Genomic DNA, 19,442 nt, shown 5'->3' on the forward strand with positions numbered 1-19,442 from the left:
TAGCCTACTGATGTAAACCTAAAATGCAAAATCCTCAGCTGGAGATCGTTTGTTGTCAACACCAACGCTGTTGACCGCAGCAGTTATTTCCTTCCTAACTGCTGCCTTCTGTCGTTCTTTGATGCCGCTTGTAATGCTCCGAAATGAAACTCTTTTTTTTTTTCTACTTTCGCTGTTATTCTGTCAATTTCTACTTCAGAGAAGTTCCTCTTATGTGCCGTAATGCACATATCCATGTCGTAAAACCTCTGGACGAGGCCTCTAAACTGAGAAAATATAGGGGCGTGATACGATCGTTTTCAGCCGCCGCATTTATCAATAATGGCCTGGCGTACGCTGAGATTGGCGAGATACGACTGTTTGATAAATCCCACGCGATACCTGGCGTAGGGAGGTATTTGCGCCAGAATCTGCACCAGTTTCCACGCAAGTTTGTTAAATGAGGGCCATTGCATCTTCAATCCTTTGAAAGACATTGACTTTGTGACGTGATGTGTCATTGGCAGCTGAATTGTCGTTTTAGTTTAATTGACTGGTACATCCTGTGACTATTAAATAGATAATTATGTTGATTAGTTGTGTACTATCTGCAAAAACAGTACTGTAAAACCAGGGGGAATAATCGGTATAATATTACCCATGAAATAGGATACATTAATGATCCCTCCGTGCCTTGTTTTGATGACCTCATTTAGAGCGAAATTTCTAACAATGTCTTAATCGATGTGACAAAAAATGAATACTGTTATTAATTTTACTAATTAATTCTGTCAGACAATTGACCTGCTTTTATCAGCCTGATTAACAACAGTGCAAAGAAGGTAACAACCACCTGAACAGAGACATTTGTACAAAATTTGTAAAAATGAAGAGCAGAATGGTTAGGTTGACTTTTCCTATGACATGGTTGATCTTCATCAGATATAATTCATTGTGGCAGGGGACAACAGGGTAATTTTAAACTTGAATGGTGACCATTTTACCGCAGTGAAAAGACTAAAAATGAGTCTCAAACCTCCTTAAAGTTTACTCCCCTAACCATTCATTACCTTGCATTTGGGCAAATACCGGGTCCCTTTGCTCTTCCCATTGGCCCTCATTTATCAACCTTGCGTAGACCAGAAATGTGGGTGTACACACATTTCCACGCAAACCTCGGCATTTATCAATATGGACGTGAGCGTAGGATACGCTCAAATCCCACGCCAGCTCTCAGCTCGTGTACGCAAATTTGAAAACAGCTTGGACTCGCAGTGCAGGTTGTGCCGGGTAGCCGATGACTTTGTTGGACAATTATTAGAAGATAATACAAATGCAGTGCAAATAAGACCGAAATAAAGATATTAATCACTTAAAAATGAGCAGCTTATGGTGTGCAACTGAGTAGGAGAGCTGATTCAATAGTGCGCACACCGGCCACTTAGGAGGGCTGCATGGGACTGCGTAAGGGCAGTTGTCTCCGTCTTGGAGCAGCTGGGGGGACACTGAGGCACGGGGGCTGCATTAATTCAAAATGTTAGCCTAAGTATTAAATATGTAGTAGACATACACTGCTCTTTATGATACAAAAAAATACACGGCGCAACATTCAGCTTAACATTTTATTTATTTGACGCACTTTGTAGATGTTAGTTCCTCTTTTAATGTGTCATTGATGCTAAAGCGAGCGATTTATTTCCACCGTTAACCGGCAAGTTGTTCCTATCTGCTGGTGGAGCAGGACGGTGGGCGCTCTCACAGCTGATCGCTGCCGGGTCGGCTTGTGCAGCTGACTGCCGGGCTGACCACTCGTGCCAACAAAATGTGTTATTTTTAGTTTTTAAAACCCTTTTGAATAGTGCTATCTAAAAGGGCCAATACATTCTAATCATTCAAATCTCTGCAGACGTGTATTTCTTTTATGGGGACCATTATCGGACAGTTGGTGCGTCTTTTTCTCCTCCACCACTTATATTATGCCCGCAGCCCCGCACCCCCAGTTGGTTGCATTTCAGAACAGCAACACGCTTTTTTTAGTGGCAATTTTGAGTTAACACCAACGCTGTTGACCGCAGCAGTTATTTCCTTCCTAACTGCTGCCTTCTGTCGTTCTTTGATGCTGCTTGTAGGCTAATGCTCCGAAATGAAACTCTTTTTTTTCTACTTTCGCTGTTATTCTGTCAATTTCTACTTCAGGGAAGTGCCGTATTGCGCATATCCATGTCGTAAAACCTCTGGGCGAGGCCTCTAAACTGAGAAAATATAGGGGCGTGATACGCTCGTTCTCATCCGCCGCATTTATCAATAATGGCCTGGCGTACGCTGAGATTGGCGAGATACGCCTGTTTGATAAATCCCACGCGATACCTGGCGTAAAGAGGTATTGGCGCCAGAATCTGCACCAGTTTCCACGCAAGTTTGATAAATGAGGGCCATTGTGCTTTTCAAAACACACTGGCCCTCATTTATCAAACTTGCGTGGAAACTGGTGCAGATTCTGGCGCAAATACCTCCCTACGCCAGGTATCGCGTGGGATTTATCAAACAGTCGTATCTCGCCAATCTCAGCGTACGCCAGGCCATTATCAATGCGGCGGCTGAAAACAATCGTATCACGCCCCTATATTTTCTCAGTTTAGAGGCCTCGCCCAGAGGTTTTACGACATGGATATGCGCATTACGGCACAGAAGAGGAACTTCTCTGAAGTAGAAATTGACAAATTAACAGCGAAAGAAGAAAAAAAGAGTTTCATTTCGGAGCATTACAAGCGGCATCAAAGAACAACAGAAGGCAGCAGTTAGGAAGGAAATAACTCCTGCGGTCAACAGCGTTGATGTTGACAACAAACGATCTCCAGCGCTCAAATGCTATAAAACAGCTATACAATTATATGTCGCCATTTCTTTACATAGATGAAGAAAAAGTGGTCTGACTCAAAAATCGCCACTAAAAAAAGCGTGTTGCTGTTCTGAAATGCAACCAACGTGCGGGCATAATATAAGTGGTAGAGGAGAAAAAGACGCACCAACTGTCCGATAATGGTCCCCATAAAATAAATACACGTCTGCAGAGATTTGAATGATTAAAATGTATTGGCCCTTTTAGATAGCATTACTCAAAAGGGGTTTAAAAACTAAAAATAACACATTTTGCATTTTACTGTATGACAGCATGCGCTTGGCACGAGTGGTCAGCCCGGCCGTCAGCTGCACAAGCCGACCCGGCAACGATCAGCTGTGAGAGCGCCCACTGTCCTGCTGAGCTGCTCCACGAGCAGATCGGAAAAACGTGCCGGTTAACGGTGGAAATAAATCGCTCGCTTAAGCGATCAATGACACATTAAAAGAGGAACTAACATCTAAAAAGTGCGTCAAATAAATAAAATGTTAAGTTGAATGTTGTGCCGTGTATTTTTTATCATAAAGAGCAGTGTAGGCCTACTACATATTTAATACTGTGGCTAACATTTTGAATGAATGCAGCCCCCGTGCCTCAGTGTACCCCCAGCTGCTCCAAGTCGAAGATAACTGCCCTTACACAGTCCCATGCAGCGCTCCTAAGTGGCCGGTGTGCGCACTATTGAATCAGCTCTCCTACTCAGTTTCACACCATAAGCTGCACAATTTTAAGTGATTAATATCTTGATTTCGGTCTGAGCAAACACTGCATTTGTATTACCTTCTAATAATTGTCACAGCCTGCACTGCGAGTCCATGCTGTTTACAAACTTGCGTACACGAGCTGAGAGCTGGCGTGGGATTTGAGCGTATCCTACGCTCACGTCCATAGACATTATAAATATAAAATAGACTTTATAATGTCTATGCTCACGTCCATATTGATAAATGCCAAGATTTGCGTGGAAATGTACGTACACCCATTTTTCTGGTCTACGCACGGTTGATAAATGAGGGCCATTATGCATGGGTGCGATCGGGCAGTCAAAAATGCCATTATAAATTACATTGGAAAATAACCACACCCTATAGCAGCAGTCTCTCGGCTAAACTAAGGGGGACAAACTTGAATTCGGGGTTGTGGCATTAGACTACCAGCAGAGCCGGCCCAAGCCTTCAGGGGGCCCTAAGCAAAATATGATTAGGGGGGCCCTCTCCAATGTTAGCGCTGCTGAAACCGTAGATCTTTGTTAAATATCATTCACACACCCAGTGTTTTCTGCTAGTGCCTCCACTGTGCAGCTGTGCGAAAATATCAGACAGCCCAGATTCAGACCCTCCTAGGGGGATCCAGGGGTATGCCCCCCGGGAGATTTTTTTAACCTTTTTAAAGTGAAATGCATGAATCTGGTGCACTTTGAGAGGAAAATTAAGAGGCTAAATCTGAGAAATTTTGTGTGAACAAATAATTTGGAGACACTGGGTCAGATGAATTAGAAGCTATTGAAGAAGGACACATGGATTTTCCATAAAAATATCAATATAAAATAAAATATTATGGAGGGTCCTCTGGGTTGGGCTTGGAGCTCTTTTTCTTTTACGGGACATATTTCTCTGTAATATAATGAATGCATTTAAATGCAGTGAGAGGAACGAAGCAGAAGAACTCTGTTGTCCAGCTACTGTATCTTTTTTTCCACAGACGAGGCTGAAATAGGCTATAGACTATATACAGTGCATGGGCAACTGAAGGCAGCCCCATTTCCAATTGTTTTTAAATAAACTCAATACACACTGTGCATGGATGTGAACGTGACATGATCAGATAATTTCGGATTACCTCCCAGATGAACTGATTAAATTTTTAGGCTATCAATTATCTAGACCAAAAGATGTTATTCCTTTTTTTTGTATGATAACTCACATTTGCATAATATGATGTTATATATAGGCTATATTTTTTTTTTCTTTTTTTTTTTTGAGGATACAGACTTTGTATCTGTCTGGATAGAATATGGAAACAGCAGTTGTGCCTGAGGTGAACTTACTCTGGGACTAGGTTATAGTCTGAAGGATACGCTATAATACTTGCTACTAAAATGATGCTTATTTTAACTTGCAAGTTTCCAGAAAATCCGAAAACATAACTCTACTTAACCTGGAATTGTTATTGCGTGTATAACAAGCAGTCAGGAAAAAATGCGAGTAGACTTTTCCCAGGTGGTTTGTACCAAAGAAAACAAACTGTGTCATCACACATTCAGTATCAGTCCCTAGAGTCGTGTGCCATGCTGCTGTTGTTACTCGAGGTAATTCAAATAAGTGTTTTATTTATAGAATGTTTATGAGCTCCTAACACCTCGGTGGAAACAAAGTAAATCAACAGCACTAAATACTTTATTTTTCTATCTTTAGCTAGGATAATGTTCTGGAATGATTTAAAGCCAATCTGCTGGATATATTTTTTTATTGCCACACTTTGGCTCCACCGGGTTTGATTCTTGGTCTCTACCTGCTCTCTAATATAGGTTAAATATTATAAATTCATTTTTTTAAGTAAATATTCTGTATGTGACCATTTTCTCTAGAGAGCCCGCTGACATTTGCAGCTCACCTGGACAATGTGGTGGAGATTATCAAGGTGCTAAAGAATGGTGGGGCTCACCTCGACTTCAGAGCCAAAGATGGCATGACTGCCCTCCACAAAGCTGCACGCTCCAAGAACAGTGTTACACTCACGGTAAAGGCTGCTTTTCTTTTCTTTTTTTTTTTATTATTATTTTTTTACGTCTGCTAACATGATGTTCATTGCCAGTTTCCTTGAATTCATTACCGAAATGCAAGCATGACAATTTCCCAGGTCATGCCTGAGGATTTTTGGCAATATCAGATTTTCACACACACACATAGTTGTCACTCCACAGTGTATAGTAATGAGATGGTAAAGGATTGAGGCTTCTGATTGTTCTTATGAAGTGAACGCTAAGGAAACAAGACTTTGCTGTCAGTCTTCCCCGAAGAGCTCAAACCAGCAGAATCTGTTTAATCTTTTAAGTCTGTCTTACAATGCACTTTTATGAACATATCATTTAATAAACACATTTTACTCTTCATCTTTTTAAAATTAATTTTCAATTATCAATTTAAACTCACTTCAACTTTTGTGACAGATAAAAGTGCTTTATAAGTTTTTTTGAAGAAACTAACATCAAATATTAACTGTTATGTTCTGATGATGATGAATATTATTATAGTAGATTGTTCATGAAAGAGGACTTGTTACCAATAAATGAAAAATCTAAATGAATACTGGCTCTTAAAAGGCTACAAATTTGAAGACCCACCTCAATAATTCATACATCCTTTTGTCTGTATTTATTTACCCCCACTCTGACCCTCTCCCTACCACAAACACACACACACACACACACACACACACAAACACACATAAACACATACACCTGTCCCTCCTCAGACACTGCTAGAATTGGGGGCTTCCCCTGACTACAAGGACAGCCGTGGTCTGACTCCTCTGTATCACTGTGTGGTGGTGGGAGGAGACCCTGGCTGCTGCGAGCTCCTGCTCAACCACCACGCCTTTGTCTGCTGCCAGGATGAGAACGGCTGGCACGAGGTTCACCAGGTAAACACAAACACACACACACACACACACACACAAAGCACAGAGGGATTTTTGGCTGCGTTTTTATTTGGAACAGCTTGTACTACAAAAGCATTTACTAAAACACACACACACACACACACACACACACACACACACACACACACACACACACACAGCCTTCCCCGGTCGTGGGTGACTGTGTCTTGGCAGCTGTTTGCCATCCGAAGAGATAAAGCTGTTTTGAGGAGAGCCACCCTGCAGCAATGACAAACTGTGAGCTTCCCCTCCACACACAGCGTTATGTCTATGTGTGTGTTCATTGTGTGTCTGTTCAGGCCATCAGCTTTATCAGATTGCTTGTATCTCTCTCCCTGTCTCTGCCTTTTCCCCATATGTCCCATTCCAGACGCGATAACTATCAGCTGTCAGGCAGGACAGCGAACAACAGAATGTCACCCGCTGCTAGTTCAGAGTTTAAGGTTGTTAGTATTCATTCATAAAATCCTTCTCAACCAACACTCAAACTATAGAAATGAAATCTACAGCTTTTATTACAAAAATGTATATTATAATTTGTGGCATCATTTAGAACCACTTGTGGTACTGCTCAATCCCGTTCTCTATTATTTCAACCGTCCTCTCAACTTCTCTGTTAATAAAAAAAGAGTTTTACTTTTATGTTTCCTCACTATATCCAAAGAAGTGCAATTCATGAATATAAATCCTTTGACTTTCAGAACAATGATTTGAGCTGAAACAATTTGTCGATAAAACAACAGAATCTTATTTAACCTTGTCTGTTCATTCATCATGCAGAAAGACTGAGTATTGGGTATCGATTTTCTCCATTGTATTAACAATATCTAAAGAAATTACAAATTTTAATAGGAAACTAACTGAGGGGAGTTAAATGCAACATTTAAAACAAAACTTGAAAGTCACAACAAATCTAGCATGTGCATACATTCAATGAATAGTTTTCCCAAGTTGTGGATATACTTATTTTTATATCACATCTCACTTCCAATGCTCAGTTTTTCAGGGAATATACTCTATATATAAATAGATATTTGAACTGTCACCTGCTTTGGTTGATAAGCAGCCATTTGGGCTCCTGTCCTTCCTTGAAAAACCTCTGTCTCTGAAATAAGCTTCAGTGTTCTGTAAATAGGCCATTTCAGAATAATCCCCATTTGCATTCAACCAACTGCCATCTGTCGCCACACACCCACAAATTAATGCCACTTACAGTGGGAATTGGTTCATAAACCTTCTGCTCAATCTCAGCATGGAATTGTCTCCGCCTTAATGAACTCAATTGGGTGATTGTACATTTCTTGAAGCGTTCCCTCTGCACATTCTCAACTATTCTTCAATCTTCAGATGGGTTCAAACTGGGGGTACAGCTGCTCCACATATTGTTGTTATCTCCTTTGCAGCACACTGACATCTAGTGTTAAAATTATTTTATTACAAGTTTGTTGTGTGTGTGTGTGTGTGTGTGTGTGTGTGTGTGTGTGTGTGTGAGAGAGAGTGCGTGCGTGCGTGTGTGTGTGTGTGTGAGTGCGTGCGTGCGTGCGTGTGTGTGTGTGTGTATGCGTGTGTTTGTGCAGGCTTGCCGTCACGGCCACGTTCAGCACCTGGAGCATCTGCTGTTCTATGGAGCAGACATGAGTGCCCAGAATGCCTCTGGAAACACTGCTCTACACATCTGTGCCCTTTACAACCAGGTGAGCGGGGGGAGTGTGTGTAAGGGTTTTTGTTCTTGATGCACCGAGATGTGTGTGTGTGTCTTTTTCTGTTCTACCATTTAAACTTTTCTCGTCTGTTAGTTGGATTTGTTGAGCATAAGAGAAATACACCTAAATATACTTCATCCTTATCCATACACATAATAGATGAACGAAGAAAAAGACCACTTCTCTTGAACGCTTCAGTGCTGTAACTAAAGGTCAGCAGTAGCCTCTAATACAGCCAAACCATCTGAGACACATTGCCCTTGGAGTGTGGCCGGTTAAGCGGAGCATCGTCTCGCACAGCCAGACCAAACTACAGCTCGTAGTAAGCGTAGCAGAACTGTTTTGAATTAGAAACAGCCCCCAGGTTTATTTGATCAAAAGGCAAACATTTAGTTCCACTTAGGAAAGATAATCCTGTTTCTGTAGTGAAGGAACCATGCACTTTTGACCTTTTATAAAAAGCCCTTAACTGTGTTATTGCGTGGAGCTGGGAAAGGTTATTAATAGAAAATTGATTCTTAATGGATATGGGAGCATTATTGTTTTTCTTTGTTTGAATTTTTGTTTGTTTTATATCACACCAAACACAATACTGTGTTAGCCCCTCTTTCAACACTGTCTCTACCCTGGAGCTCAGCCGCAAGCCCTTTGGGTCCTACTGCTGCTGCAAAAAAAAATCAGCTCACAAATATTTTGTTTCTTAACTTTTTTTAAGACTCTGTAATTTCCTAAAATAGACGGACACGTTGGTTTTTCACTAACGTTACTCAAACAGGAGGAAATAGTGCATTTGTTTGGGACTCTTTTCAGATCACATCATTTCAAAAGACAGAATTTTAGTCAGGCGTTAGCACATTTGGTGGAAGCTAAGTTTGTGTTGATGACCAAATATGTAGTCGTTGGACATCAATGGGGCTCCATGGCACAGATGATGCATATGTTAGGCATCAATTACGCCTGTTTCACAGATCCAGCATCCATCATTATTTTACTCAACGCTTTAGCTCTTCAGTTTTTAATGAGGAGACTGGGGATATTCTATATTTCTATCGACAAATACCATGGAAAGTACAAATATCAACACTGAATTGATCCTACCAAGCAGTATTGTGTGTGTGTGTGTGTGTGTGTGTGTGTGTGTGTGTGTGTGTGTGTGTGTGTGTGTGTGTGTGTGTGTGTGTGTGTGTGTGTGTGTGTGTGTGCATCTAAAGCAACCTGGATTAAGCTTGTATTAAGCTGTGATACTGTACTCCATAAATATGCATGAGTTATTGCTTTTCCTTGATAGATTGAGAACTCGGAGCAGATTCCAGTGTTGAATGTTGCACGTAACCATAGAAAACTAAAAACTAATGGTAAGAATCAGTGAGAATACTCTTCAGTCATTTACTCCTTCAGTGAACATAAAATGAAATGCACATCCACTTTGAAGCTGACATTTCCATGGTGTCCAAGCTGTGACATCCAGGATTAACAACCTTAAAATGGACATTAGAGATTTTAAATTGTTATTGTATCTTTCCAGTCCCTTCCGTTTCCTTTTGTAATCTCCTTCTAATTATCATCTTAAAGCTACATTTCCCTCCATTTAAATCACAACTCTCCTGTACAGTATGTCACACACATTTCCGTTTCGAAAGCATGATTATAAATGTAGCTCGTATGAAAGGGGGAAAAAAATGTCATGGGATTACTAGGCGCCACATGAAAACGTCCATGAGTAAAAATAACCCACTTATGCATTTATGTATATATGTATTTAAATAAGATGTTAAATGTCTAATCGCAGAACTACTTGTAAACAGATTATGGTTGTGTATCAATATCTGTGTGAGGTTTTTCTACTCTCAATAGCTTATTGTGGATCTAAACAAAAGTATTTATATTCGTGTGTGTGTGTGTGTGTGTGTGTGTGTGTGTGTGTGTGTGAGAGAGAGAAGCACAGTACATGCGTGGTTGAGCACTTTGTGGGCGATTTGTGCTGTAGATTCAAACCCCTCAGCACTCTTCATCTCTCTGTTCTTCTCCCTCTCTATCTCTCTATCTCTCTCTCTCTCTCTCTCTCTCTCTCTCTCTGTGTCTTTATCTATCTCGCTCACTCTCACTCTCTCTTTCTCTTTGAGTGGAGCAACGTACAGTATACACACTTAGAACAGCGGGCTGAATCTCCATTCCTCATATAGGTAGATGTTCTGTTGTTCTTTCCTTTCTTTCCTTGTGTGAGTGCTGGGCTGTTTAGACATCCAACCACACTGATGGGTTCCTGTTCTTCTGACTTTAATCAGCTTGTGGGAAATATTTCTTAATGTCACTGGAAGCTAATCAGCTTTTTTCCTCAACAAAGTAGGAGAATTAAAGGGTTTAAGTGTTCCTTTAAAGCATGTTCTCTGCTGTACCTTTATATTTTTTTTCTCTCTCTCTTCCTCAGGATAACTGTGCCAGAGTGCTGCTTGTTCGTGGGGGCGACAAAGAAGTAAAGAACTACAACAGCCAGAGTCCATTTCAGGTAGAGTAAAATGAAATAAAAAAATAAAGAAAAACTCTCTTCTTCTCTGTCGTTTAAGCGTGTATAGGATCTGTCTCAGCTTGCAGCATAGGGTGAACATTTTTAGTATACAGTAGCAGCACATTTTCTTTATCTCATTTGTTGCCATGGTAACAATGCAGAATGGTTAGGGTCCGTTGCAACCAGGGATTGCAAATGTCTTCCTGGCCAACATTTGATTTGTTTCAGTTGAACAGTATATGCAGGAGAACCAACAGTCTGCATCAAACCCTGGCAGTAACTTCTTTACAAATGCAGAACATTGAAAAACAACTGCAATTCAACTGTTTATTTTGAAAGGGTTTTTATTGAGGAGAGCATTTAGGAACTGCATATAATCTCAATCTACTATGAAGTGAACATGAAAATATTGAAAGTTGTTGTTGCAGGGCTTTCTCATGACAGCGATAAGATAAAACAAACAATATTCTCCAACAAATGTATCAATTGCTTCATGCTATTTTAGACAGGACATACAAAAGTGGAGTACACTTATACAAGGTGTAGAAATAAATTAAGCGTGTGTGTTCATAGTTAAATGACCAGGTATTGAATGTGTGCTCATGCATGTGTACAATGTGTGTGCATTCCCAGGGTAAAAAAAAACAAAAAAAATAGCTGCCTTCAATGATTGACTCATAACCTACGCCTGAGTTACAAAAGAGCCTTATTCAGGCGGGCTATAATTTAAGGTAGTACGGGTCCTCGACTGTCCTTCACAGCTACTCCAGCGGAGCGCATCATTATCTAGAGTGCTATACGGAAAGGGAGTGAGCCCCGGTCGAATCCAGTTAGTCACAGTTTGAACGTTTCAACTTGTGGTGTTTAGGTTTGCAGCCATGGCTTATATTCAACTCACATATCTGTGCCCATGTTGCGTGGTATATTGGTCGGCACTGTCACCTCAAAGCGAGAAGGTTCTGGGTTCGAAACCTGCCTGCATGTCTTGAGTGGAGGTTGCGTGTTCTCCCTGTGAATGAGTGGTTACGCTTCTAGGGTGTATGTATGCCATCTCTTGAGCCAATGTCGGCTGAGATTGACCAATGGATGAATTGATGGATTTGACGTGCGGCTTTATTTCTCTCTTTGTGATGCATCACCCTTATTTGCATCGTACATTCGGAACTATGAAGTTAGAAAAGCAATAAGCCATTGTCTTAAACATCACTTGCACTATCGATTTAAAGGCAAAGTCTACATTTAAACTGAACAGATCGCAGATGGTGTTTAGCACAGACTATAGCATGGCCTGTTTTCAATGTTCTGCTGTTTTTTGATTATGTTTGAGACATAACGTTTAATTGGAACATTAGAAATGTGGCTATTTGTATCTCACGAAGTTTGTTGGTGCGTGTTTTGCTCCATGTACTGACGAGACATGGAATGCAATCCAATAAGACACAAAGCAGAAATAATAAGTTTGAAGGCTTGTCAGACAAAAGATGTTTTCATCTTTTAGTTGAATCACTGCGTCAGTCTTATTCTTTGCTGCGACCATCCACCATGTAAAATCAATAGATACATAATTAAAATTACAAAGTAATCTACCAGCAATGTGTGCTTCCATGTCTTTGGGATAACCACAAAAATGCGATCTTCATTGAGTGGAGAAAAAGAACAGATTTGAGTGATGTGTTAGACAGAGCTCTCCATTACTATAATTGAACACCAGATGGAATGGAGGGAATATGTTCTATACGGTTGCTTTTTATCCCGACCGTAGATTGTAGGACATTTGGTAAATATTGGACAAGGAACACTGAAGCTGTTTAATGCTATGTTGGTTTTCCCTTGCGTTAGTCATATATCAGCTTATTTCTATATGGCAAATTAACAGTAACATAGAATGTAGAATAATCATTTTAATGCTCAATGCAATAAGTTGTGCTCCACTGTTTTGCAAAACATCATACAAATCTCTTCAGGAGGGCCTAAATAAAACATTTTGTTGGATTGATATAACAATTTGCTTAAAAATCAACATTTGCATACCAGAGTGTTTTATACGATACCACGATATACACAGTACAATATAGTCTTATTTTTGCTGTACAACAAAGCAACTATTGAATTATTCCAAAGCCCTGAAAGATAATGCCAGTACAGCAAAACCTCTTGCAGGAGATATTTTCATCAGTTTAAAACAGTAAGAGAAAGTCCCTCAGAATTGCAGACCAAGCGATACTTTCTGCGGACAATATTTTTGCTCTAGCTTTTTTAAACAAATATACAAGTAGAAATCTGTTGTAAAAGAAAAAAACTGTATTTTTTTTTCTACTGATAGTTGCTGTAACATCGGAACAACAGGCAGCCAATAGACATGCTGTGGACTCTCACTTGTTTTTCGAGTGGAGTAACTCGCTCTCTTGCTCTTACTATCTTTATCACTGTTGCACTGTACCACCTACACATAGAGCCAAGAGCTGAATCCAACTAGTTTATGCTTTCTGTTTTCTGAGTGGCAGGCCTTCCTGGAAATGTAGGGAAATCAGTAACTGAAACAGAAGCAGATGAAGGGAAATAAAGGATTGGTGCTTCAGAAACAAAATACAAATGACAACATGTAAAGGTCTTAACCATATAACTTCGGGAGGTCACTAAATCTATCAAGAAAATAGTTGATTGGGACTTTAGTTTACAACACAGCCTTCAAGAATATGTGTATTCTTCTCAGACATTACACCAAGGTTGTATTCCTGTACATAAGATTCAGAAATAAAGGACATTAATCTACTACATTATCCTCCACGAGATGTTTAAACCTGACGGCAGGGATTTGCTCTGATTCAGCCACAAGAGTTTAAATACGAAGTGTTGATGCAAAGTTGTAAAAAAAAATACTTTTTATAAAAATTCGTTTTGCTATATGGACAATTTGGGAGCTTTGGCATAGGATGTTTTATAAGACATACAGTAGTCTAACTGAGTTGTCTCTTGAGCACCAGGGGGGAGTAATATGTTGCTCTGAATAACTTCATCAAGTTGTTTACTATACTGTATGTCACTACATAATTTTGCCGATATAGTGTATTTTGCAAGTTCATACAATCCAGCAGTTCAGTTTAAAGCATACTTTTGCTTGAGGCATTTGTAGTAGTTCACCCCCTTTTTTTATTTTGCATGTATTTTTTATTCCCAGTCCAAAGAGAGGGGCACTCTGCATGATTGTCAATTCAGCAGAGGAAACTGCCTGAAAGCACCATCATTAGGAGACATATTAAAAACTGGAAAGTTCAAATGTTAATAAACAGCGAGTGTCACTGATTAATGAGGCACGCTTACGTTGCGCTATACTTATAATTAGGACACTGTGTGGGCGTGTGGCCATTACATTTGATAATATCATGTGTCAGTTCTGTGTGTTTGTTTGTGTGTGTGCATGTGCGTGCGTGCGCGCGCATCCGTGCGTGCGTGTGTGGGTGCGTGTGTGTGTGTGTCTGTGCGTGTGTGCGTATGCGCGGGCAGCCTGATAACTATTGTAGCACACAACAAAAGGAAAATAATTTGAGCATAGCTAAAGCACAGAAAACTGCCATCATCCTTTCTGAGTGCCCCCTTCTCGAGCACTTTAAAAGGGATATTTAAAAGGGATTTTCTTTTATTTAACAATTGGTCACATCCTCTCCTCTCTCCTGACCAACTCGTCTTTGCTCTTTTCTTCTCTTGGAACAGCATTCGCGCTCTCCAATATAAACTCTGCTCTTCTAGGTTTTTCATCCTCTCCACAATCACTAATTTAATTTACCTTTCTTCCATTCACTCCATTTCCTATCTCTTCGGCACTTTCTCCCATGCCATTCTTCAAATCTAATTCCTCTCTCCAGTCCTCATTATACCCATTGTCTAGTTCCCACTTGCTTCCTCCTTTTATATCCTGCCCTCTTTGGCCCCACACACATTCTCTCGCTCCTCCCATCGCCCTTGGCTCATATTTTACGTCAGATATTATTTTCCCCCTTCTGCTTCTCCGCTTCATAGTCACACGGAGCGAATTACAACCAACCACCAGTGACATTTCATGTAGTACAGTATGCCAAAGTAATGTCAAAGTATTGAAATGTCTTAACAAATTATTCCAGAGGCCCATTTAATCAGGCCAGTTTTTTCCCAAGCATAAGTAGACATTGTTTTTTTTGTTTTTTTTCAGTGTATGTATTACAGTGTTAAATGAGTACATTTTAACCTGGTTTTAAAAGCTGAGATATGGCAACAATTGCTAAGTGCAACAGCCCACAAAAGGCTAGCAAGAAAACTCACTCTCCCTCCCCCATTACAGCAGCAGCAACTGAAACACGGTACATTTGCAAACTCTACAACAACTAGGAAGATACCACCAACCAAATCTTGTTTAGGTCCATTATAGTACAACTTTACCTATTGTGGCTCAAATGAATGCTCCCAAGCTGACTCAGTGAAGGAGCATGTACAAATGCAATAACTTTGGCAGCCCCAGTCCATTAGTACTGGAGTCTGAATTGCTTGTAACATTTTTTATTGATGAGTAAGGCATCCTTTTTTAATTACATCCAGCCCCCTTGCCTCGTCATCAAGGGCAACTGGGTATTTTCTCCTTGGCGGGTTGGACTTTTTGTCATTGATTGCTGATTGGTTTTCCAATCTCTTGTGTCCTGAACTCCCCTCATTGGTTTAGATCTGACAGACCTATTGCCTCAGTTGATGTTCCACTTCACTGCAATCGGCTCACACCCCACACTCACCTCTGGTTCCGTTTGTATTATACACAACCATTAGTCTCCATGGCAACCAGGAGAGAACAGGAAAAGACTGGATGTGGGGGTGGAGATGGCAGTAGTGGTGATGGTGGTGGGTGGTGGAATAATAATGAGGGATACATTGGGAAATGCATTTCCCATTGCTCATTGGTTACCTGGGTTCACGTCATAATTACCTCATCGATTCAATTGACACTTGTGTGCAACAAACGCTCTCTGGTGCCCTCTATAACCCTCCTTGTGAGCTTCCTCTTCTTTGCTACGCCTAGATTAAAAGGAGAAATTACAACTGGGCCACTGGAAAGTCAGTGCAGAGATGCGATGAGAAATCAGATGATATAATAGGGTTGGGATGATAAGCATGCACTACTGCTGGAACTGCTTGATTAAAATGCTGCACCCAAAGGTTTATGCTTCAGTAGACTCCTGCCAGTGACTTCATCCTGAGCTCATTGTATCATGTCCACTGCTGTTTAGTGAGAGACATTCTCTTGTCCCTACATGGGCAAGTACAAAGGCTGCTATGCTGCTTCTATGTTGTCATAGTGATTCTCACCATGTTATGTTGACAGAAATCTGCCATCAGTCATACATGTCAGAATACTCCAGGGGCCTTTGATGAATGCGGATAAGATTTTCAGTGCAGAGATGTCTTTTTACTCTGTTTAGATCCTTTCGTTGTACAAGTAGTACTTGACATAAAAAAGTGGTTTTAAACCTATGGCATACGGTATTTCATGTGGTAAATAAGCAACTGTAACTACCATATCCTTTTCTGTGAAGGATGCACTCCCTCTTTGGGCTATAGTCATTAACAACCAAATAAAGGTTTAGTCATATTCTTGGGACAATCAGTGCCTTTACGAATGCCAAACTAGAGTAATGAGACTTATCTTTCCCCATCCCCATCAGAAGCACCTGTGCTATTGACCGAAATAAAGAAGCATGGAAGTGCACTACTGAATCATTGGACTACCCCTTTAACATTGACAAATGACTATAGTTTATAGTACCAACTTGGCTTTTATCTATCAGTTTATTGCTGAGATCCCTAAAAACAAGTCCAAGGTGGTCAGGCAGTTTTCTGGACATGCCAATAAAACCTTTTTAGAAGAGAACATGAAGGTGACCGCTAAAGCTTATTACCCCAACTGTCCGCCTTAAACATCGAATACAGTTTACAGGCTGCTTCACTTTTGAATTATCCTACTCACACTCAGGGTTTTATTCTGCACTGAGGGATTATAAGTAACATTCAATATACACTGAACGATAAACCTGTTTTTAACAATGTCGTCAAATCCAGAAATTTCTTTTGAGAGAAGAGTGTTTTCCTGAGCTGTAGAGCCGATTTCCAGTGCAATATAATTATAAGCGAAGTTGTAATAAACAGTAATATTTTTGTTTAGTTGAATTGCATGTGTGCCTGCTGGATTTGTAAAGAAAAGTCTATGTTTGCTAACAGATTACTGGCAACAGCTTCAATACATGGTAGATAATGTATCAAAGCCAGATTCCTCTGTAGTTTGATATGTCCATCAAGCCTTAAAATGCCTCAGTGGAGGGTTGACATGCCTCTGCTTTAGATCATAACGTGATAGATGGGGCTGATCTATAGCTGCCCCACTTTCAGTAAAGGACAAGTGGTACGCTGGCTGAATGTTACTGACAAGGTCATTGCAGACCAGGTTAGCACTGATTAATCAAACAGTTTGTTGGAAAGGCAAAGGCAACAGGCATGACATATAACCTATGCTCTACAACATTGGCTAATTTGATGTGACGAAGGTCCGTATTACTTATTAAAAAATGACAGTTTCATATAAAACAAACATGAAAAATATAAAAAAGAAGACAGAATTGAACACCTGATTAACATAGATGCTGAAATGTCTTTTGACCTTAAAATCAATTAATCAGAATGTATTTGGTAAAAGTAAAAGTAATGTTAAATCAACTGGATAGGTTTGTGTTCTATTCCAAAAGTCTAAAGTCTGCTGTTTTATTGCCACACAACCATTGCCAGCAAGGCTTTAGTGTGAAGCCCATATACGATATGGTACTTGATATCTCAAGTATCCAATACACACATGCTACAGAGATTCAGCATGCTGCTCCTTTCAAGGGAACTGTAGCTTTGCAAGGGACACCGTTACCACTTTACCAGTCGCTATAGATTTCGTACAGTTTTGAATTAGCTGTGCAGTACCATCCTCATCATCCGTTTTCAGGGCCCAGTGGAAATGACGACCTCATCCGTCACTCTGTCACTTGTCCCTGACTCGTTACTCGATCCTACCCGCTAAGCCCTGTACTGCATGGTCTCAGGCTCCCTCTCTGAGAATAGCCTGTCACACACATAGATTTGTCACACATCGCAGCTGCGTGCACTGGGAGATCCTCAGAGTGAGTGGGAGATCGAGCAAGCATTCCCCTCCTCCATCTCTCTCTCTCTCTCTCTCTCTCACACAGGAAACATTACATTTGCTTACCATGAAGAAGCGTGCTTTTTCATTTATGTAGTTCAAAGTAATAATTTTTTTCCGGGGAAGAAAAAATTCTGGAATATATTGTATATTAATGCAGCGTGTTGAAAAATTCAAGAGAAATCTGTTCTGGCGGGAAAGAAAACTCTTCATTAGAGACTCCCAAGTGCTTTTTTTCATGGAAATGCTGTGTTTTTTATTTATGTGAAGATAAAGGTCAACTGTGGAGGGAGGGAGCAGAGAGTTACTACTCAAGCCAACTCTGCTTTAATAATACACCTTCTCTCTCTCTCTTTCTCTCTCTCTCTCTCTCTCTCTCTCTCTCTCTCTCTCTCTCACTCTCTCTCTCTCTCTCTCACTCCCTTCCTCCTGACTATTTGTTCTCCAGGAATGAGAGCAGATTATGTAATGCTGCTGGGTCTTCCCTTGGGGGGGGGGGGTTGTGTGCATGTGAAACATATCAGTGGGAAATGAACCTGACTATTTTTACACAATGATCCTGACTTGAGGCATACTGTAACACCCCACGAGCTCTGTTGAAACAACCAAAAAACAACTGTCAGCAGCAACATGATTACAGGTAGCCTGATCTGGGTCACTGACAGTGAAACAACCTCTCCAGCCAGCGCAGGAGCAAGTCCCTTTACTGCCTCCTGGTGGACACACAAAGAACATTCTGCTTTGTGTGACCATCACAATTTCAGAAGTAAAATCAAATAAGAGAAGGATAATTTTTTTTGTTTTTTAAGCTTATTAGCAAACCAACGTACCCAGACAGATTTTGATCAAACGCTAACAAAATACTAAAATTATATTGTATAGAGAATACATAAAGATATATAAGAAGATGAAGATTATACATGTAACCAAAGAATATCATGAGACATGCTGAGGACTTCAAATCAACAAATGTTAATTTAGTCAAAAACTCTTTTGAATTTTGAATCTGAAACATTTGAGAGTGAAAGTCCTTTTGAAATAGTAGTTTGAGGATTACAGGCCACGTAAACAGTGACATTTGGAATTGGATCTCGATGGTTGGTGGTAAAACATTTATAGTTACATAACAGGTAGGATTGCATGATATTGAGCAGTGTTTGATATGTTTGTCCTACTTTATAGACTGTAAGTACACAAAAAGTGTTAAAAACATAAATTACAGCCTCCAAATTTATCACTGAAGAAGCAGTCTCCAACAAAGAGCTTAAGTCAGGTATTATTTATTTATTTATTACAATTTGAGCTATTTTTGTATGGCATAGGCAGTTCCATTTGATACAAAATCATCACACCTCACTGCTGAACATACTTTGAGCGAGATACTTGGAACATTGTCATGACCAATAGCCTTGCATTGACAACATGATAAATCCTGATTGGTTTACTCTGTGGCTTGTGGCCCCTTTCAAATTAGGCAAAGTCTCCATTTAATTTCAG

General features: G+C 40.2%; 1 protein-coding gene across 1 annotated transcript in view; it reads left to right on the plus strand.

Annotated features, from left to right (window-relative positions):
* Positions 1–19,442, plus strand: part of LOC307271504 (SH3 and multiple ankyrin repeat domains protein 2-like) — a gene marked incomplete at its 3' end in the record, with an annotated part of 122,201 nt that overhangs the window by 16,131 nt on the left and 86,628 nt on the right. Inside the window, exons 5-8 of the mRNA XM_080053988.1 lie at positions 5,466–5,617; positions 6,353–6,520; positions 8,116–8,232; positions 10,670–10,747. Coding sequence (XP_079910114.1) covers positions 5,466–5,617; positions 6,353–6,520; positions 8,116–8,232; positions 10,670–10,747 — 515 coding nt within the window. The remainder of the gene's footprint in view (positions 1–5,465; positions 5,618–6,352; positions 6,521–8,115; positions 8,233–10,669; positions 10,748–19,442) is intronic.

The sequence above is a fragment of the Ammodytes marinus genome, assembly GCF_949987685.1.
Source record: "Ammodytes marinus genome assembly, chromosome: 1".
Lineage (NCBI taxonomy): Eukaryota > Metazoa > Chordata > Actinopteri > Uranoscopiformes > Ammodytidae > Ammodytes > Ammodytes marinus.